Source organism: Thermobia domestica, chromosome 5, assembly GCF_964235325.1.
Source record: "Thermobia domestica chromosome 5, izTheDome1.hap1.1, whole genome shotgun sequence".
NCBI classification, from domain to species: domain Eukaryota; kingdom Metazoa; phylum Arthropoda; class Insecta; order Zygentoma; family Lepismatidae; genus Thermobia; species Thermobia domestica.
In genome coordinates this window covers 35796298-35820516 of record NC_137458.1, presented here as the reverse complement: position 1 = coordinate 35820516, position 24219 = coordinate 35796298, and the positions used below count along the sequence as shown (strand labels likewise).

Here is a 24219-nt window from a genome sequence, read left to right as displayed (position 1 = left end):
AAAATGATTGCTAGCACTGGATTCAGTACTAAAAGAAACAAAGAAAAAGAGAGTGTTTAGTGGCAGACCGTATACAGGGTGGGAGATAAGTGAGGGCAAAGTGTGAAGATAGAACATAGAAAAGGTCTAGAAATGCCATGTTAATTTTGGAACGAGTAGTGGGATTGAGGTCAAATATTGGATATGAGGAATGCATGTAGAGCTCCACTCAATAGGCGTAACGTGAATCATACGGGACATCTGAAAAGCCGCCATGTTGGAATTAGCGCAAGAAGAATATACGGTAAAGGAATCATGTGACATGTGGCTCTTGACGCACATCGTCTATTGAAATCAATAGTCGCTAATACAGTTGAAGACCTCTGTAGCAGAAGGCATTCCACGCTATGGTAATATATCAATACTGTCGTAAAGGTGACGTGAATGATGAACTATAGGGAGCCTGTAGTATGATTCATTAGCACGTTGTATGCACGTGGGGTAGAAAGAGAGAATCAAATGCTGGAACGTCAAGAAGAATGTTTGCAACGTGTAACAGAATGAGAAGTAGTTCCAGTGGATGAATGCTGGTCTGGTACGTTGCACAAAGGCACCTGTCCCATTCAAAGTTCTGATATATTAGTTTCTAGACCAACAAAACGTGCCGGTTGTAACACTGGTGACTCTTCTCACAACCAGTTACATACAATTGGCAGTTAAAATACTTCATATTACACCTCTTCAGTAGAGCCCTACATGTATTCCTCATATCCAAGATTTGATTTCAATTCCTCCACTCGTTTCAAAATTAGCATGACATTTCTAGACCTAGATATTTTCTACGTATGGCATTTCTGGACATTTTCTACGTATGGCATTTCTGGACATTTTTTACGTTCTATCTTCGCACTTCGCTCTCATTTATTTCCCGCCCTGTATATGGTCTGACACTAAACATCCTCTTTTTCTTTGTTTCTTTTGGTGCTGAACCCAATGCTAGCAGTCATTCTCAGCAAATTGAATTCACCAAATCGGAATGGTCCCTTATCAGCTTTGAGACAATTTTTCTCGGGACACCATGGATGGATAGATTTGGAAATACATGTAGTTTCATTGGATTCATCATCTTCAATCTACTATAAAACACACAATTTATCTAAGCGTGGGTAATTTTTACTAGTGGCATGATCGTTAATTCTTGGACAGATATTTCTCTTTTCCTTTACTTCAGGTAGGACATAGTACCGAAACGCACTTGATACTATTTTAGCACAGTCAATTGTAATTAAAATATGAGGTGCAACTATAGTGATCGTGAGAAGTCGTGAAGCTTGACCTAAATTTACCAATTTCACCACACAATAAGAACGTGAGAGTGTGTCCTGGTCGTGAACCCTCACCCATGAAATTTTGTCAGTTTTGTCTCACGCGCAATACGGAGAACATCTCCTGAGGGTACAGTGTTGCCAGATTTGCGTTAAGTTTTGTTTTGTTGTTATCATCGTTCTCGTTATTTTATATTTTTTCTATCATTATTGTTACCGTCTAATTCGAATAATTGTTACTGTTCGTGTTATTGGTTCTTAAGTGCTGTTTCTTCTTTTTTTTCGCTCGTTTGCCATGTTTTCTAAGTTTGGCAACATTGTTGGTGAAATTCTGTTGTTTCACGTTCTCTCAAGTGTGTGTTCGGAAGGCAGCTCCACGAGTCGTACCGAATTCTGTTATACCTAATGCACGTGTACGTGGCCCTGTGTTTGTTCGCTGCTAGAGAGCATTAAATGCATTATGATGATTGGGAATCCACCTTAAAATGTAGTTCCATGCAAGGGCGCCGATTTTTCTGTAAATTTGGAGGGGGGGCATTCAGATGCAGAAAGCATATATGAGGATTTTAAGACAAATTACATTCAAATTATGACAAATATTGTACATTTATAAATACAATAAGGGGCCCACATGAGCTTTTGGGTTCCCCGGGCCCCCTCGGCCCCCCAGGATCGGCGCCCTTGGTTCCATGTCTCGTATAATCTCGTTGGTGAAAAGAAACGCTGAATTTTAACGATTAAACTAAACCATCAAATCACAGCTTGAGCTACAGGTACAGAGGGTGTACGTACTTTACCGAAAGCCAGTGGCTTAATTAAAAAAACAAACGTGAAATTTATTTCACATCACCAATTGACATTAAAATTTAGCGGTGAACATTTTACGCACGCCACCAAACACCTTCCTGAAATTATCAATATACTCAATGCTCTATATAAAGAATCTATATCAAATTCTCCCTGGTTATATTGTTAGCGTAGTACCTTCAGCGAAAGATATCCGGTTCGATCTCCAGGCAAATTCATGCAAGTCCAATCCAAAGTTAATATTCAGGTCCATGTCTCATACTAACATAAGTACTGAAAACAAAGACTTAAAAAGGAAACCTGTTCTCTTTATCTCTAAAAATCGTAGATCTCGCAAGATCTCGTAAGATCTAAGTATCATTAGCTAAATTGGTTTACATTAAAATTGGTTTGCAAATTTATTGGAGAACCACTGAGTTTTATTTCGGGGTTTTGGCCACCAAATGTTCTCTCTTGGCTACACAAGTGCTTAGAAAACTAACAATTCTATAAGATTTTAAAAGGAAAGTGTATGTGTTTTTTATCAAACAATCTCAACAAAACTTTGCAGTCTCTCCTTTGTTGAACTATAGAGGCATTTGATTGAATAGTGTTCATGCATTTACGTGATATTATTATTACTAGCATTATTGTAAATTTCGTTTTTACTGGTATACTCACAAGGGAAGATCTTATATTGATAGTAGTATTGCCCAATCAAACAATGTGTAATCGATAGAGGAGTGAAGAAAAGTGAGAAGTCCGAAGTTTTACGGGCCGACACCCAAAAATACAGGAGATACAGAGGAAAGAAGGATCTAGAATCATGTGAAGATAGCAATGTAAAACATACACTGACACAGAAAGAAGTTCAAAATTATTAAAGTAATCAAAATGACATTTACACAACAGTATAGTAAGGAACTATTGTACCCACAGACATGCTCAATAACATCATATGTAATTCAGTGTTGCCAACTTAGCACAAAAAGAAGTTTTGTTAGATGACACGGAACACAAATTATAACATGTATAAAATCTAAGTATGTGTAGAACCATACTTATAGAACCATACCCATATTTAGATTTTATACATGTTATAATTTGTGTTCTGTGCCATTTAACAAATCTTCATTTTGTGCTCAGTTGGCAACACTGAATTACATATGATGTTATTGAGCATGTCTGTGGGTACAATAGTTGCTTGCTATACTGTTGTGTAAATGTCATTTTGATTACTTTAATAATTTTGAAGTTCTTTCTGTGTCCGTGTATCTTTTGCATTGCTATCTTCACATGATTCTAGATCCTTCTTTCCTCTGTACCTCCTGTGTCTTTGGGTGTCGGCCCGTAAAACTTCCGATTTCTCACTTTTCTTCACTCCTCTATCGATTGCACATTGTTTGATTGGGCAATGCTACTATCAGTATAAGATGTTTCCTTGTCAGCCTGGAAATATAGTTTCTAGGTTTAATTTTTTTTTGTGACCAGAGGAAATAGCTCATAGAGATTGGCAGCATCGGTAACGCATATCTATCGAGTGATTGGACCAACTTTCAATGCTCCAGCATTGAAGTCTAAAGCTGGCCGTACAAATCCAGCCAGCTATTGATCCATCTTATTGATCAGAGGATAGGACAGCCGAGCCCAGGGTCAGTACTGGAAGCAATGCAACAAAGTCTCGTACCGAATATTTATTTGAACACCTGCTAGACAAAGGCTCTCCAACGTTGTGAAGACTGAAACACACAGTCAATGTACTCAAACCATTCTCTGAATAACTTATTCTCTCCAGCCTCCTTCTGCTTCAGCTTTGCTGTCCTTCCTCTGGTTAATGTGCGCCCAGCCTAACTGCTTCACGCTGTGTACTATCTTGGTTGTATCTTTATCATGTACTAGACTACTGCAATAAAGTTTTGTGTGCTAAAGTTGATTAAATCAGCCACGGGAATTCATGACTTGCCACAAAATGGTTACGATCATGAAACATTGTGTAGAACAATTCTCAGTCTGTACTCATATATTTCTACTAGAAATTCTATTGAAAATTCTTTGTATGCATTTACATTATCACATGAACTTAGAAATACTGGAAAGAGCAAAAATTATGCAAAACGCCTGAAAGAAAGAATGATGCGCATTGGTTGTATATTTGAAATAGAACAAAGCTGGAATCTTCTTTACCTCCATTTTCCCACAATCTTGCTTGATGCTCACCCAAAACCACGTCTTCCACTGCTTTTACGCTATCATATGTACGTTGAAGATCAGCGATCTAGAATTAGAAAGGAAGTAGAAATTAGATGTTTTGTTTCAACATTTACATTTCAGTATGCTATACGATTAGTAGATCATAACAACACATTGAGTAACATTGAGTTTTAAGTTAACTCAAAATAGAAGATACGTTAGGGGAAGAGTAGCATGGTTTTATAAAAGGGAGATTGAGCTCTATCGTCGCTAAGCGGTTAGCTTATGTGCCTTTGGTACGGGAGACCCTGATTCTATTCCCGGCGTGAGTTCATGCTCGGATCCCACGTTAAGCTGTATATCCACGCCTCATATAGCCTCGCTACTGAAAGGGACGCTAAACCCAAATCAAATCGAATCAAATCAAGAGAAGGGAGCTCAACACGTGAAGGATATACTGATAGTGTTTATCAACATCGGAAAAGCGTACGATACGATAAAAGGGGGAAAAGTGAGGCGATACGATAACCACGGAAAAAGTGTGTCGTGAATGAGAACCAATAGGATTAGATAATAAGTACATAGAGTGCATAAAGAAACAGTATAGAAAACGTAATGGAGCGTGGAAACAAAAGCAGGAATAACAGAATGGTTTAACATAAAGAAAGACCTAAAGCAAGGTAGCATACTGTCACTAATATTGCTCAATATTATACTCAGTGGTGCTATTCTAATCTTTCAATAACCGGTTTTCTCTCTCTCTCTCTCTGTATAGATAGATAGATAGATAGAAAGATAGATATAGATATATAGGGTGTCCCACCAGGAAGGTACCATATTTTGAGGAATGATATTATTGGTCATGACCGGCAATCGATATCGTTGAAAAGACCACTTTATTTCGTACATATTGCTTCGAAGGTACATATCGTCCCTTTCCGGCATTAATGCAGTAAGCGACATTTTGAAAATTTTACAGGAGAGCCGAAAAACTGAAATTTTGACGGTTTTTCTTGAATAACTTCTTTGTTTTCTGGACTATTTTCGTAAGAAAAATACAGCTAATATAATTAAACAAGCTCCGTGCTCAGCGGCGGCATATCCGGGAGTGAACAAGATAGTATTACAATAGTGGACAATATTTTCGAAGAAACTCATAGGCCTAATTTTAATTTCTTTAATATGCATTATATTCCAGTTTCCGAGTATTTCTCATGTATTGGCGTTTTTTTTTTTTTTTTTTTTTTTTTTGTGTGTGTGTGTGTAGTACGTTCATAAATAAAGCAATTTGTACATTTCGAAATGAAACTTACACATTCTTTTCTCTCAAAATACTGGGGTACGAAATTAGGAACACTTTTTTTGAAAATCAAAAATTCGTACTTTTTAATATTTTTCAGTAGTTCTTTTATTTCATTATTATCTTTCCAAAATCCAATACGGCATTTCTTAACTAAGTGTCCAAACTACAATAGTATGTTATTTCTATGTGTCTAAACCTATTATTGTTCCAACAGCAGTAAAAGAACCCATGGCGGACGAAAGTTGGGTACTTTCCCCTATCGTTCAAATGACGGGCTAAATGGCCATAGATGCCGAAAGCCCAGAAATCTAAATCCCACTCCTACTCCCTACATGCATTCAATACGATAACTCTAGAACGAAAGCGAATTTTTGAACCCGCGTAAGCTCGTTATTGAAGTCAATCCGCTAACATCTTAACGGGTAACGATGACTTTATCGGTAGTTATCCATATTTCATTTTCTTCTATTGAAACAAAGGTAATGCAAGTTACACATCTTGCCGTTAGATGGATGCAGACATCGTTCAGCAACTGACATCTACCGGACGTAATTGAAACTTCTTAAACTCTTTTTACTTTCTACCACAAAGTTTTTTTTTTTTTTTTAACCTACTATACAGTACTCACTCCTTAATTTCTTATTATCTCCTTGATATTCCTTGTTCTGTATTAAAGATTATTTGCGCCATGTTTCATTTTTTTACTTTCTTTTTTCCATTATTCAAAAGATTATTTATGTTTGTAGTATGGATTATATCTAAGTCTGATCTTTTTTTATTTGATTTGATTTTGAGTTTAACGTCCCGTTCTGCAGCGAGGCTATGTAAGACGTGAACCTATAGCTAAGCGTGAAATCTGAACCACATGAGCTCCCGTCGGGAATCGATTCCAGATCTTCCACGCCAAAAGTGGGTACGCTAATCACTTAGCCACGAGGGAACTATAAGTCTGATTTTTAATCCTGTGTATAGGTAAATATGCAATATTCTTGGAACATAGTATGGTTTATAGCATTATAATACGATTTTGAACTGACAGAAATAGTGGGCCTGTTTTATTTTACTTTATTTATTTATTTATTTATTGGTTTCGAATTGTAATAGGAAATCGTTCTTTGTATTTTAACAAATCGTGTTACGCGTATAAAAACCTTAAGGTACCGGTATACAAAATTAATTACGATATTAAAAATCATAGCAACTACAAACATTTAAAAAATATTCCGTATTGTACTGAAGTATACTTAAGAAATGCCTATTAGTAACACAATTTAGCTAAAATTTGGCTACTGGGCAAAAAAACTAGTAATGGTAGCAGCATTAGCTCCTGAACGTTCTTCACTAGGAAAGTAATCTTACGAATTTATTTTAACAAAAAGTTAATATTTTATGAAGAAAGAAGTCAATGCATAACGAGATTAAACAACCAAAGAAACTTACTAGATACACGGGATGCTGGGCTCTGCTAAACTCTTCCAATGTTAAATCAATCAGGGCTCCCATTTCTTCAATCTACAGATTAGAAGAAAACAAATAATACTATGAATAAAATGCGCCTATAGAAGATACAAATCAAGAGGGAAAAAATAATAATTTATCGAAACCTTACCAAATTCTAAGCTACAATATTAAGAAAACAACATTGAAGATTGTCTATAATAAAATAATAGGTTCTAGTATCTAGGATTTGATTTCAGTTTAGCGTCCCTTTCAGCAGCGAAGCTATATGACACGTGTACCTACAGCTTAACATGGGATCCAAACCACATGAGCTCCCGTCAGGAATCGAATCCGGGTCTTCGATGCCAAAGGCGCTTACGCTAACCGTATAGCTACAAGAGAGCTCTATCTATGATTTGTTTTTCTTTAAGTGGTAGAGCGCTTATCTGTAGTGTATGGGGTTTCTGGTTCGATCCCCGTTCAAATAAGTTTGTGGTGGACAACAGCGTGTCCGTGGGTTTTCTCGGGATACTCCTGTTTCTTATACTTTCGCATTCCACCAATCATTCACTTACTTTAATCATCATCTATCTTAGCCTAAAGAGCATAATGATGGACGTTAAACTCAAAGATTCCCTGCACAGACCTTCGGTTTCTGAATTATTGGCTGTTAATGGTAGGATTTGGACTTTAATATTTTCTTCTATATGACCCCAAAACTTCTATTTATAATAAAGATTTACTAAAACGGTAATGAAGAATTTTTTTTCTCGCAATTGGGAAATTTACTATTTTTTTTTTCGTTTTGAATTACCTTATACGTATAACATGATAATTGCCTTACCTTATTTGAAAGCATCTCCACATGATTTGCGCATTGCTCTGCCTGTAAAATAAGATACAGAACAATATAGTGATTATTACATAAAAATCATATTTCCTAATGATATTTCAACACTAAAAAAAAGTTTTTTCTTCAACAAATTAAAGAAATATACTATGCATTTTCAGGAAAATTAGATCAGGCATTAACGCAAAAAACAGAAAAAAAAAGAAAACTGAGGAATGAACAGATGTTTAAATTCCAATATAACGTATTTTTCATTACTTGTATACCTTCGTAAATCCTGTTAGAAATTTACTCTACCTGGCGTCTTTTTTTCCCGCTCGAAGCCAAAAGCACGGCAAACCTGATAGGATCGGCAAGAGTTAGTGTTTGATGAAGCCAAAGTGGATAGTTGGCGAACGTGCTATACATTATAATAAACGTATTATTTTGCTCAGGGAGTAACTCAAATCAGATTTGAAAACTCAAATTCGTGAGATCCAAAAACTGACGAATGCAATCTACATTGTTTCAACAGAAAATATTGTCTTACAACTTAAACGATTTGAAACACGAACGGGGTTCTGAAGCGGATGAAGTTGAGGATCCTAGCATTATAGACGAGTAAAATTGAGGTTGAACCTAAAAGTAATTGTAATAAAAGCTATTTTTATTGTTTCTGCTCCTATTGAGTGTCCTGAATAACATACAAAAATCTGACTACGGGAAAGCCGCCATTTTGGGCCGCCATCTTGCATATTTTCATAAACCACTTTGATAAATGTTTCTTGTAATATCTTCGCAATGAATCAAGCTAGAGACCTGTTTCTTGTCCCAAATCGAAACTAATAAACAATACAATCACCGAAATGTACAATTGGTATAATCGTATGAAGGATTGTTTAAATATTGTTACTGTTAGGATGAAAACGTTGTTGAGTTTGTCTTATTTTGTCACTTTCATGGGTAATAACTATGAAATGCTCAGAGATACTGGAAAACACCCCGAAATAAAACTAATAGATCCCAGTTTTACCTTTCCATCGACACCAAAACTGTTTATCTATGTCTGAAAGTAAGGGAGCTATGTGGTTTTATGTGATGAACGGTGTTATATTTTGAGTCGCTCACATACGCAATTCAGGTACTGTGGTTAGACATCAAAACAAGAAGGAAGTTTGTAAAAACAACAAATAATATTTTGGATCTCTGGATTAAAAAAAAAAAGCTGAAATACTGTGGAACATTTCACGTCTTCTAAAGTCAAGTGTACCTGACTGGCAGCGCGTGAGTCAACTGGTTCACAAGAATGAACATCATACTGTATCATCTGTGGTTCCTATTATCAACATGGATCCATTCTGTCAACGCTGTTATTTATAGCAAAGTATGCAGCACGTTACAACCAAGTTCCCATAGTAACATTTGATCAGCCGTTGTAATTTTGTACTTGAAAACAGTTGCAATCGTAAGCAACGAATCACAAAGTAGTCTGTTAAAGGTATGTATCATCAGACAGTAGCGTACGCAGGAATTTATTTCGGGGGGGTCTAAACTCATTATGAGGGTATTTTATATTTAAATTCCTAAAATTGCCCCTAAAATTAGGCTAAATTTACACAAAAGTCGAAATTTCAGGGGGGTCCGGACCCCCAGGACCCACCCCCTGCATACGTCCCTCTCCTTAGACTAGGAGGTATGCACACGATTATCAGTTTCCTTGGGTGCATTGGTTTGGTCATAACAGGATCCGGTTTGGCTGAAATTCTTGAGGTTATGTATGCAGGAAACACAGTGAAGCATATGTTGTCGGGCAAAGCAATTGCCAGATGTATTAGTGGCCACATACTGGTGTCATCAGTCCTTAATACTATTCTAGCTAATTAAGCAGTAAGTACAGAACCTGAAAGCACTGAAATAACCACAGCACGATTAACATTTAAACGACTTCTGAAAGAAGAAATGTTGGCTTCCGAAATTTCTAATGATGTAATCAGCAGGCTTTACAAACAAGTACAGGATAAAAATGGTACTGAATAAAACAGAACAGCTGCAATGTGGATGGTGTACATTGAAATGGTGGATATTCTGAACTCATTTATTAAAACTGAAAGAACAGGCAATTGGGAAACGCATTTACATACGGTAAATGAAATGCTTCCTTTTTTCGCATTATGTAGCCATAATTCGTATGCATATTCAGCATGAATATACTTACAAAGCATGTTAGAACTTGAAGATGCGGCTCCAAACGTATACGCAACTTTCATGAGTGGATTATATGTTGTAAGGCGGAGTAATAGGTTTTTGGCCTTACTCTCCGCGGATTTGATAATTGAGCAGATACTAATGAGGAACATAAAAGGCATCAGGAATGGCTTAACATATGGTAAAAGGATGATCCAAGAGCAGCAGCTCGTATGGGTAATGTCGCAACCCAATTGTGCACTCCTCTACCAGGAGATACAAGAGTTTGTTGGGATTCAACAGGCGATGACTGAGCAACATATAACTCTGACTAAATCCCGTGTGAAGAGGGACTGCCCTGACATACAAAAAGATATGGAATTTGTGGAACAACTCAGCGCTTTCCATCCTGACCCAAATCTAAGAAACGCAATTACAGGCATCACATATTTTGCAGAAACAAATCATGAAATGACTGGTGAAGTATGGAGTAGAATTCTTGTTGATATAAACAATAAATTGGTTATACAATTTTCGTTCAGGGGGGAAACAAAATGGTGAAACCAATTAGGTCAGTACAGGTAGTTAAGCCGAAGGACAAGGCGTTTTACATAGACCCACCCTCAACTGCTTTTCCAGAATCTTCTCATTTGCACAGAAAGCAGTGAATGCGATTTTAAAACATGTTTTCCATTACGAGCTATGTACTGTACATACTCAGCTTCGATATTTGACACAGCTTCGACATCAATGAGAGATTCTGGAAAGGCCTAGCTTACAACATACTTGTAGTGATGAGCAAATGCAAGACCAAGACCAAGATCCGGGTGATCTTGGTCTTGGTCTTGCACATCCAGTCTTGATCTTGGTCTTGGTCTTGGTCTTGCTGCAAGAGTCTTGCAAGTCTTGCTTTTAAGAAATCTTATGCCTTTCATAGGGAAATTTTACTCTGGATAAATTCTACAATGTGCCAATAGTAGCGGAAATACAGTGTATGTTTCTAAATGAAATATAGTTTACCTTCGTGTAAGTATGATAATAATATACAGCATAGCTGATAACCTTTATTTTTTTTCAATGGGTACCCACGTTTTACTACTTATTGGGTAAGTTACAACGTTTCGTAATCTTTTTATATTTTTTAACAGATTCAATACTCCACTGGCTCCCAAATTGGGGAGACGCATAAAAAAAATCAAGACGGCACAGATTACTGAAATACCATAAATTACTAAATTATATTTACACTCTAAGGGCGACAGATATATATATATATTAACAACCTTCCACCGTCGTGCCTATTTAGCCTGGGGATGAAATGTTAAATGACGGTCGAAGATCGCTGCTACTCACCATCTAGAATGAGTAGGTACAGGATGACGGAAAGAAACCACATTGAATTAACTTTGAATTAAACTTTGTATTTTCATTAAAAGCTTGTGTACTATTGTTGTTGATCGTAGACTGAGTATAAACGCAAGATCACATATCTTTAAGCAGCTAAGAAGTTAACCACGAACAACTCAAACATAGCTGAGATACACGTACCTTTATACAACTGTTGTCTGGAACTGATGTCGATGCTCGTCACAGCGAAGTAACTACTGTGATATAAGTCGCAGTGGATCTCTATGTGAATACTCGATGTATGATGGTTCACCTCTGATCCTGTAGACTGATCATGGAGACTGATCTCTAAGACTGCTCCAAGACTGATCCCAATCTCTAAAAACCATGAGGTTTTATACTAAGATTCCAGACATCCTGGAATTCATTGTCGTTGACTTTCTGTATACCGGTATCTCAGCTATTGGTAAAACGTTGGTTTCACCCGAATTACATCGTGATCAAATTCTCAGACTCACAAATTTCTGCAAACTCAACGATTATACCACAGTCAAAGTGTGTCAATGTTACGATGTTACAATCTGATGACAATTCAAAAACATTACAAATACAAATTACAATAGCTTACGAACTGACGACCAAGCGTCTAGCCGTAGCGAAACATCACATACACAAAACATTGATGTCAACACATAAACACACACACACGTGTTTACGTTACATGATAACATTGAGTTTCTTAACATTCGATTAATTAAATATACTTCCTTTACCAAAAATAATATCTTTCTGAATAATATCAATGACATGTATCAACATGCCCTACCTTCAAAATGAGAGAACTCCGTTCTCGACTCAATTTCTTCCCTGAAATTGACCGTAAAACAATTAAGTATATTCATCCATCACCCTGTATATATCTTTATATTCATTTATCACATTTAAAAGAAATCATAAAAACATTATTTATTTACATTCATTGTTTTCTTTTTTTAAAAAAATACTTGTCAAGAGTCCTCATAAAAGTATGGGCTCCTGCCATCTGTTGAGTTATCTATCTAACTATTTGTAATTGTCTAGCACATCCTGTGCTCTTGAATACACATACATATATTTTCTCGCTCTCGTTCTCGGAAACTTCCACTGTATTCGGTCGCAAAGTCCAACTCAGTGTTTATTGTCTCCGCACATTTTCCACTAGTATCAGTGTCCATATCACTGATGCTTTCAATATATATAATGCACTTCATTATACACTATATATGCTGTTATAAACCACTAATACACTAATGAACAACGTCTCTTGTCGTTGCGAGATTTTAGAACACAAAAATAAAATTTGAAAATATTATTCACTTCACTTATGGTAAGTTTGCTATCTGTAGAGTTAGCAACTCTGATGCACTTCCTTCCGCAAAAATGTTATGTCAGCAACGTTTCTGACACTGATCTTGAAAATCTCCACGTCCCATCCTGTTTGCTGCGTTGCTTGGATGGTTAAAGTTAACTTTGAATACGTGCTCCGCACTTTTCGTGAAAATTTCGAAATCGAACCTAGGGCTTTCCACCATTTTCAAACAGGGCTTCCAACAATCTCCACCAATATCACAAATGTGCCTGCCTTAGAATCGAACCTAGGGCTTTCCACCATTTTTATGGTGGGTTACTAAGAATTTTTCTAAATATTAAACCTCCCGGAAATCGAACCAAAGGTCGCCTCCACCATTTCAACCTCCCTGCATCGGGTCTATAAGTTAATGAGAGCGTAATTGCTTATTTCGATGCAGTTCGGCCGCTTCTGTCCACTATCCGGAATGGACAGGAATCACCATAATTTCAGCGAGAGGTTAATAACAAAAGAATGAAATCAATTAGCTTTAAATATCAAATATATTCTGATTAATTAATTTAAAGTGTATTGTGTGATGTTTATGCTTTTGGATATAACATGACACTCTCAGTCGCAGAACCTATAAACCTCTGAGAATTTAACATAGGCAACAACACAGCCGATGACATACCTGTTGAGACTGTTGATGGACCATGGACGATGAATGAACTGGAACTCGTTGTCTGGTATTCAGTTGTCACCCGACAACTGAACGTCGGCTGGTCTCGAACCTGCGACCGAGGTATCGTGGAACCTCGTGCAGCTTCTTCTTAGGATGTTCGCACTTCCAACGCTCTATTCGAACTTCCTCCTTCTGACCCTAAATCCAACCAAGAATAGGTTTTTATTCCATCTTCCAGACGATGGAATGTGTCCCCTCAACTTTGGAATGACGTCAAAATGCCACAGCTGTTAGAAACTTTCATTTCTCGATTGTTGTGCCATGTCCAAAATTCTCAGACAATTCATTTCTGCTTAACTGCATATTATGTCATACCCGAAATGTGTTTTTGTGAACAAAGCTGAGTACACAAACTATTTTATAACAACATAGAGCTTACACGCTCTTTTCTTAAATTCTGTCATTTCATCGTTATTAACACATTATGTCTAGACGACATATAAACAATAACAAACATCATGTGTAATTACTTACAGCATGACATTGTTTACTTTTTCTGATTCTGATTACACACAACATAATTTTATCTTATTAAGTTTTTTTGAAAGAAATTAACTTTTACAAAAATAACAATAAAATGATATTAAATATTGATTACATATCGGATCTCTCTACAATATATATATATATATATATATATATATATATATATATATATATATATATATATATATTACTTTCAACCAAGAGTAGCTAATCTTTGTATTGAACAAACTTCCAATTAAATATTGAGAATTTATTTTATTTATTCCAATATGTATTCTATAGGGCAAAAACGTGGACATTACGCAAAAGCGATGAAAAAATATTGGAGGCTTTCGATAAAAGGACAGAATTGTGTGGAACGGAAAACGAATGAGGTGTTAGAAATAGTAACAGTAGGGAAGAAAAGAAGACTTTTAGATGTAATTAAGAGGAGAAAAAGGAACTGGTTGGGACATCGGCTGAGGAGGAACTTTATTATGAGGGACATGCTAGAGAATTTGGTGGAAGGAAAGAGAATGAGGGGCAAAGGAGATTGTAGTTGAAGGCAGGTATTAAAACAGAAAATTTCTACGTCAAAACGAAGAGATTAGCTGAGAACCACCGTATATCGAAGCTTCTGAGTTGCAAGAAGTGACCTGCCAATAATAGCAGAATAGCTATGATGATGATATGTTAGCAATATTGGCCAAAAAAAGAAAGAAAGAAAAAATAAAAAAATAAAATAATAACGATGATAATCAAACCTCTTAATATTTTAGTATAATTTGAGTAAAAACTGAAAACGACTCAACTGTACATGTCTTTTGTGTAAATACTTTTGACATATATTAGAAATACAAAAACACAACATCAAACTCCAAGTTGTTTGAAACAACTGTACAAAATCACTCTCACTTGTGAATATAGATTATTTATTGTTGTGTAATGTTATATCGCTCAATCCTCGTGTGCCATATACCTGAGGAGGCTAAAAGTAATATTGATAAACAATTATTCAACGTATAAGCACCCGCCCATGAAATCAAACTTGCGGTCACAGACACAAGTTTTTGTCAATGTCATGAAAATATTACAAGTACAGTGGAACCTCTCTAAAGCGGACAGCCATGGGGAATAAAAAATTGTCCGCTATAGAGAGGTGTCCGCCTTCAAGAGGTTTCAGTATTTTGTTATGTAAAATAGTGAGCAAGGTAATATACAAGTAGAAAAAATATTTTTGCATGAATCACGTATTTACGAATATTACATACATTATCCTCTGTTATCCAATACTCTATGTTCGAGGCATAACATGAAAATAACATGTTATAGTTCTCTGCACTTTACACGTATCAGTACTTACTTCGTTTTCAGTATGGCGCTATAATTTGTGGGGCAATTGCAGTCCTGAAGTGTCCTTTTTGAGACAATATATATACCTGAGGGCAAAAAATACTAAACTTATCTTCTGGTTGGTTAGGGACTCCAACGAGACAGTAGCATAACGTGTCATCCCTAACGGCGGGCAATTGTCAATCACTTTTGTGTCTAAAACAGCTTGGGTGGGAGTGGGATGCAGGCAAAGGACATAAGAGTGTTGTTAAACAGAGAGAGCAGACAGTTGAGGAGGCAAAATGTTGTCACAGTGCTTCCTTGGTGACACATGTATGAATTACTAAAAATGTATTTTTACTACATTTTCAACTTATTTCTAGAGAAAGTGTCCATAATACGTAAATAATAACTATAAGAGACAGAAAAGACTGTCCGTGTCCGTACTAGAGAGTGTCCGCTTTAGAGAGGTTTGCCAATGTTTTTTCCTATTACAGTGTTTGGGGATTACAAAATATGTCCGTTAAGGGAGGTGTCCGCTTTATAGAGGTGTCCGTTAGTAGAGGTTTCACTGTATTTCGATATTAATTTTTTGAGCATAAATAATTTTTTTTAACGGATCCTTGATCCTTGATCCATGTAGACGGCACCTATGGTGTACGGAATTACCCATGTTCAATACTACATTTCTCTTTAGTTTTAGAAGAAGAACACCACTAATATATTTTGAAATGATGTAATTTCTACCGTAGTTTTACGTGCCACGATTATGCACCGAGGCTAAGAAAGATAGTGACGATGGGAAATGAATGAAATGGTGGAATGAAGAAAGTAGGAGGAAACGGGAAAACTCCGAGAAAATTTACGCACACCGTCTCAATCCACCAAAAAAGCTTACATGTGCAAGCTGGGATCGAACCAGGGACCCCAGCACCAAAGGTGAACACTCTACCACTGAGCCAGTACTTGTGCAAGACTCTTGCGCAAGAGTCTTGGTCTTGGTCTTGCAGGTATGGTCTTGGTCTTGGTCTTGCACCCCTTGGTCTTGGTCTTGGTCTTGGTCTTGCATGCAAGACTCTTGCAAAAACTGCACGACCAAGACTCTTGCGCTCATCACTACATACTTGCGCGTCCAATGCCAAGCTACCCATACAATACCAGGAAATTTGTACTATATCGTCGTGGGTGGTTGCATAACGTTCGCCTTTGAGTAAGCAACAAATATTTGAAGCATTATTCCTTTCATATGTACAGTATGTTAAGTCAAAGTTCGGGCAAGCAACTATAATATTTGATGCCTACCAAAGAGAACGCTTATCCACAAAGTCGGAGGCTCAATACAAACGCAACAGAGGTCTGGAGGGACCAAAAGTGCATGTAACTCAGTCGACGGTTCCCGTCATCTCCAAGGACACGTTCTTGAGCATCAAATAGAAGAAGCAGATTTTTGTAACACTGTTGGCTGAGAAGTTTACGGAAGCTGGATATGGTATCAAACATGCTCCTGATGAAACAGATGTGCTGATTGTAAAACAAGCTATTAAAAGATCGCAGGTATGCCCGACAGCAGTTATTGTTGAAGACGCCGACCTTCTAGTCCTGTTAATCGACTACTTCTACTACAAACTCAGTGATGTCTTCCTGTGTTCTGAACCAAAGAGAAGTTCCAAAAATGTGATGGTCTACGACATTAGGGCAATTAAACAAACGATGAGTGATGCCGTGTGCTTTCACATACTCTTCGCTCATGCACTAATGGGATGTGACACTACATCCAAACCATATGGGTTAGGAAAACTGCATTCCATTCTACTCTTGCGGAAGAACGAGTGTTTCCGAGCACAGGCCACAATCTTCATTACTGCAAGGAGAACACAAGAACAAATCTAGACATCTGGTAATAAAGCTATGGTATGTCTATATGGTGTCGAATTGGTGAAACTCTCAATGACATTCGCTAATACAAGTTCATCTCCAAAACAGTTAAATCGACAGTTCGAGTGACGCCTGAAGAATTGCTGCCTACTGAAGATGCCTGCAACTATCACTCTTTACGTGTATATCTTCAGGTTCAGGCCTGGCTTTGCAATGACCTCGATCCGCTCCAATGGGGTTGGGAACTCCGTGATAGACATCTGTTATGGATGAAGATGGTCCAACTCCCGCACCTGAGCAGTTGTTGAAGTTCATAAAATGTGGCTACTCTACAACTCTGTAATGCAACTGCAAGAAACATGAATTTGACTGATCAAGTGCCTGCTCTGAATGCCATTGAATCACATGGTATAACTAAACAGATGCGACAAAAGTGGAACTGGAAAACAATGATGACTAATTCTGGAGTCACTGCTTCCCCTGCTGCTTCCTGCAATTGTGATTGAAGAAAGATACTTTCGTTTGATTGTGTTTTTTTCCTTTTCGATCATAATAAATTATGAAAATAGTTTATATTATTATTCATGTATTCACTGAGTTACTTTTGTAATTTTTAGTTCATATCAAAGCAACCACAAAAACTGGTTTGTTCATTTGAACATATTTTTAAGTTAAATAAGAAAGCTCTCTTGTTGTTCATCTATATTTGTTATAACAATTGTGTATGTTAATAAAAATATTACGTATATAAATTAATCATTAGTAGAGATAATGTTGGTGGCCTTGATAAACGTACATTATCGTTGGACTACTCAGCTTCGTAGTGCAATATATGCGAAATGCGAAAAATATGTACAAATTAACTTTATCATTGCGGCATATAAGTTTTCTACATGATGTTTCGTACATACAGTGTAATGAAACATATTCAATAGCACATGTAATTGTAATTTATTGAAAATCCATGTTTATTTCTTTCATCTATGGCTTATACCCTTTACTTCGGCACCAACTAGATGAAAATCGGCCTTATGGAAGCGGAGTTTAGTTACGTTTTTTAACCCAGCGATCCAAAATGTTAAATGTTGCAAACTTCCTTCTTGTTTTCATATCTAACCACAGTACCTGAATTGCGTATGTGAGGAACTCAAAATACAACACCCTGCATCATATAAAATCACGTAGCTCCCTTACTTTCAGACATAGATAAACAGTTTTGGTGTCGATGGAAAGGTAAAACTGGGATCTATTAGTTTTATTTCGGGATGTTTTCCAGTATCTTTGAACATTTCATAGTTATTAGCCATGAAAATGACAAAATAAGACAAACTCAACAACGTTTTCAGACTATCAGTAATAATATTTAAATAATTCTTCATACAATTATATTAATTTTACATTTCGGTGATCGTATTGTTTATTAGCTTCGATGTGGGACAAGAATCAGGTCTCTAGCTTGATTCATTGCGAAGATATTACAAGAAACATTTATCAAAATGGTTTATGAAAACATGCAAGATTGCGGCCCAAAATGGCGGCTTTCCCGTAGTCAGATTTTGGTAGACTTTTGATATGTTATTTAGGGTACTCAATAGGAGCAGAAACAATAAAAATACCTTTTATTACAATTACTACTACCTTTTTTGGCCTAAATTTACTCGCCTACTAAGGGATTGGCTGATCGGTGCCAATAGACATTAAGAGACCGGTGTATTTTGCTTCTCGCCGCAGCATCGTGTTATACATAAGACATTAATAAACACAATCAGAAAACTATTCAAGTTTCAGCATGAAAAATACGCCTCAGTCAATCAGCGAGACGTAGCAAATACAAATGCGGATATTCTATTAAAAATGAAGTATGGATTTTTTTTTTTTTTTTACATGAATCATGCACATGGTTGCGCATTGCGTCGTGAATGCAGGATTGTACGCAGTTTGATTCGCTTTCTTTTATCTCAAGAGTCCACTTGTAGCGTATACATATATACTTATCTCTTAGATAATTTGAACTTCTCGATCTTATGACTATCAATAAAGCTGATACGAATAAGTATACTGTAAATAGATAACTTTATATATCAATTGGAGTCATCCAAAGATCAAAACAAGTTTACAAAAGAGGACACTTCATACATTTGGATTATTGATGGCCAATTAGGGAATTTTTACTTTCCGGAAAATAAAATCGAAAAAATCCGGATTTCAGGAAAATTCCGGCATTCGGAAAAATTACTGATTTTTTCCGAAATCGGAATTTTCTAAATTCCGGATTTTTCAGAATTCCGAAATTTTTCCGACATCGGAATTATTGCGAAATCTGGATTTTCTCTGAATTCCGGAATTTTCCGAAATCCGGAAATTGAAATTTCCAATTCCGGAATCCGGATTCCGGAAACTTTTAGCCATCCCTAATTTGGACTGTTACTGAAACTGGCTAATAAAAGCTGGATATTAACATTTATAAGAGTATTATAAACAACAAATTCTATTTTGGTGGTTTTCAAACACATCTATATAAAAATGAACTTGACTCTAATGCTGAATGCTCTCCTGGAACGGATCTCAGGCAGGGGCGGATCCAGGGGGGGCGATCGGGGCGATGGCCCCACTTCCCCAAGAAGAGCAAACTTTTTCTTTTTTTATAGATAAACAAAACCCATCCCAGAGTTTGGAACTCTCAAAAGTAGCTTTAAGTGGCAGTATCACAACTCACCGCCCCCCCCCCCAGAAGTCCGTCCTGGATCCGCCCCTGATCTCAGGGAAGAGTGGATAACAATCCAGAATAGATTCTCTTGGCATACCATATAATCCATTGCTAGGTCTTGTTTTTGTGACGTGTTAACCTTCGGAGTACCTTAAGCCCAAGAGAATGTTAGAATATGAAATTGTGGCTATTTCTGTTGGTGAACGACTATTTTTTTTTTTTTTTTTTTTTAATTTCCACATTCATTGAAGCATAACTTTTCAGGTCAAAGACTTTATCGCGTGTTCGTAAGCTTCCTAAATTTTATTTATAGTACGTCTGTGTTCCTTAATGGTCTCATTCTGTAGTGTTTCATTCTTTCCTGACAGCTTCCGCTTTCGTAGTAGCCTGCGATCTTATCTACCTATCCGTGATTCCTTTCTCTCTCTTCAGAGCTGCTTTTTCAAATTGTGTTAACAAAGCAAAATGCTGCACTGATTCGTATTTCTGAAACAACAAGCTGAAGTACTCGTGCTTCAAATAGGCACTTTAAAGTGTAGACAGTAAGTGAAGCCATTTTAAAGTGTAGGGCAAAATAGTAATGAATCATTAATTATTAACATAGCACTATATTTTATTTGAATAACCATCGCATTATTTCAACGTCCCTACCTCACATCACCTAGGATGTCTCCAATTAAGTGTGCTGACATGGTTTCGAAAGATATGGCTTTAAGCTTGCTCAACAGCTGCTATTTTCAGCTAGATGATCTGTTAGCCGCCGCACATTCACCAGAGGAAAGGACAACCAATCCAACATTCAGTAAGCCTCATACCGGACAGTCACTCAAACATGTGCTAGACAAGGGCGTCTCCAACGTTGTGACTGAGGGCTCTCTCACCGCATCTTCTTTTCCCTCCCCTCTCCATCTGCTGGTCCGTCCTGCCTCTGGTCAATATACGACCGTCCTTATTCTTTTTGAAAAATCGAAGTGAACTGAATGTTGACAAATACGATGGTTATTAATTACTGCTTACAAAGTCAGAAATAGTGTAACTATAATTCGATGTGCCAATTATACTTCAACTAACTGAAAGTTGTCTGGTAGGTCATAGTCCCTCTTGGGATACGAAGATTTAATACTATTATTGAAACTCCGAGTCAAGAAGATCCGAAGAATTTAAGCCAAATGCCCGCTGAAATGAAAATATCTTTCTCAATTTTACATTTCCGCTTATACTGTATATTCTAAAGAATACAGTGATAATTATAATAAATGAAACGCTGCAATAAAGAAAATGGAATAAAACAGAAAACCCAAACATGCACACGGTGTTTGTCCATCAAGTAGTCCAATTGGCGCGAGCTAAAATTGAACCAGGAACCTTACAGACCAGAAGTGAGCGCTCTACCACTGAGAAGTTGAGGGGCATGTAGTGACCACATCAAGCGTGTACCATCGCCGTATTGTTATTTTTGACCAGATTATTATTATTATTAACACTACAACGACAGAGGACCTTTCTTACAAAATGCTAAAGTACTATTGTACTACCAAGTTCTGTGATCCAGATAGATCTGGAGACGACGAAATTTCATTACATACGTGGAGAATATCTATTAAGATACAACTGTACTTATATATGTATAGTAAATCTAAAGGAAACGATTGTCTCTTTTCTTCTTTCCTCACTAAAACGATAATTTTCTTAATTTCTTGTGTGTATGTGTATATGTGCTTGTCAAATTATTGCATTGAAAAGTAGCTACAAGATCTATCAGAGTACAAATGTGTGGGGATCGCAAAAATGAAACTCCCAGCCATAAGCTTTCCTTTAAGAGGGATAGTCGAAATTTAATCACGCGAGCCTGCGAAACTTAAGATATGTATCTGCCCATATAGTGTTACGTTGAATCTGACAAGTCTTCTCAGTGGTAACAGTGGTAGAGTCTTACGTTGTGAGTGTATATGACAGTCTGTATTGAATACCATTGCATTACTATTCAGAATGGGAAAACGAATAAACACGTGGTTATATTTAAAAAAATCGATACATAGTATGCCTTAAGAAATGTCACATCGGGAATCAAACAAGTGAATATTTGAGCCCGTGTAGCGGAAATAATTAATCCAGTACAAAATTTTGCAGTTGTAGAGTTGATATTTTAGCTGCTTACGGGTCATCTGAAATATCCCGGTTGCCAGGTATTTCCAGGTTGCCGGGTCTGAGAAGTGAGACCTAGATCTGAACAAGGTCCTGACGCAAGTGATCCGGTGACCTGTGCTACCACTGCTCTTTATTGCTGATAAGGTTTAGTTAATTGTTTCAATGTTTTTTTAGTTAGGAAAATTTAATTTTAAATTGAATGTTTGGATGTATATTAATTAACTGATAACATTTTGGCTATTCTTCCTCACATGTCCAGTTATTATCGTAACTGCCAACGTTGGCCCAGCTGTAATTGACCGCTTTGCCGAATATTGGCCAATCAAATCAATTCTTAAAGTAGCACTTCCGAAAGGAGTCAGATTGTGAGATTGGAAGAGCGAGATAAAAATTGTTGAATAAATGACTGCAAATTGTTGGTTGGACAACGTGCACTTTAAATTATGTTGCTCAAACATATTTTCTAGCTTTACGTTGCAATTCAAACCATACGGACTATTTGCCAACATGGAGCCACAACATTCCTTTCGAAATTGCCAGCCACACGGGCTATTTGCCAACATTGAGCTACAATTTGAATTCTGCAATTCAAAAACATGCCGATCATTTGTAAACAACAGCCACAATTTAATAATTGCAATACCCAACCATACCGATCATTCTTCAACATAGTTTCACAACTATATTTTCCAACATAAACTCTCTTGAATTTCCCAGCCATACTGACTATTTGCCAACCTTGAGTGACAACTATATTTTTGCAATTTCCAAACACGCCGACCATGTCAACGTAAAGAAACGACCTAATTTTTGCAATAGCGACCATTTGCCAACGTAGAACCATTTTTGCAGTAACCAACCGTGCCGGCCATTTTCCAATATAAAGCCACAACTTTATTTTTACTATTCCCATCCATACAGACCATTTTCCAATGTACATCCACAACTTAATTTTTGCAATACCCAACCATACCGACCGATTTCTAATGTACAGCCACAATTTTATTTTTTCAACTTCCAAGTATGCCGACCACTTGCCAATCTCGAGCCACAACTTCATTTTTACAACTTACAACCATATCGACCATTTGCCAACGTACAGCCAGACTTTACTTTTGCAATTTCTAACCGTTCCGACTACTTGCCAACGTAGAGCCACTACTTTATTTTTGCAATTCTTAATTATCGACCATTTTCCAGAATAGAGCCACAACTTTATATTTGCAATTCACAACCATATCGACCATTTACCAACGTAGACTCAATCAAGTGTGAAGCCAGATTATAACATTAAATTATATTTTAAAAAAGAAATGTACAAAACTTAAGTGAGCAAATGGTTCCCTGTTATTACCTTATATTAAGCACTATTAAATAAATCCTAAGTAAACGTGTTACGTAGGGAGATGAATACTCAAACATTCTCAGTTAATCTTTCAGATATTATAGAACAGAAATATTTGAATTAATAGTTACAATATTCATAATGTAAGAAGTAGCAGTGTCACGTGTAAACCACATAAAGAAGTTCGAAGTTTGGTTTGTATGGCAATTTTTTCTCAATTGATATTGAACTGAAAGTACTAGAAGATTTCTACCATTTATACTTTTACTAGAGATTACACTGGAAGTGGAATATGTATTCTTGAGAAGCCTAATTGATTGCACAAAACCGCTTCTCGCTACCTATTACCGTTTTTACTCTACAGTGATCAATACTAAAACCGGAAGGGGTTATTTGCTGCCACCTCCAATGTAATTATATAGTAAGAGAAAAGATAGTGCCTATTCTTAGAACGCTAAATCGATTTTTTTAATGTTTATCGTTATTTCTTATTATTTTTGCTTAATGTAGATCAATGTAATATTTTGAAACCGAAAGTTGTATTGAATTTCTATCACTTCCAGTATTAGTAGGTAGTTACGAATTGAGACGAAATGTATGATTAAGATGCTCAGACGATTGAAGGAAATCGCTATGCTATCTATTACCGTTTTTGACTTACAGTAATCTGCATAAAAACCGGAAATTATTGATTTAAAGCACTTCCGATTTATACGAGGTATGTTTTTTAAAGCAAGTACCGTTTAGAAATTAAAAATATATATATATATACTTTTCGTAAAAGACTTATTTTTACATAAAAGCCTGTTTCTTATTCTATTTTTCTACATAGTTTCCACCAATATTAAGGCAATTATCGTATCGTACAAGCTTTTGAATACCATCCTCGTAG

General features: G+C 36.6%; 1 protein-coding gene across 2 annotated transcripts in view; it reads right to left on the bottom strand.

Moving 5' to 3' along the window:
- The window catches only part of LOC145684629 (uncharacterized), a 252013-nt gene that overhangs the window by 21778 nt on the left and 206016 nt on the right, over positions 1-24219 (bottom strand). For both annotated transcript variants that reach the window (XM_081757020.1, XM_081757019.1), the window contains exons 4-6: positions 7868-7909; positions 7024-7095; positions 4275-4365 (exon numbers count right to left, since the gene is read on the bottom strand). In XM_081757020.1, the coding sequence (XP_081613146.1) occupies positions 4275-4365; positions 7024-7095; positions 7868-7909 (205 nt within the window). The remainder of the gene's footprint in view (positions 1-4274; positions 4366-7023; positions 7096-7867; positions 7910-24219) is intronic.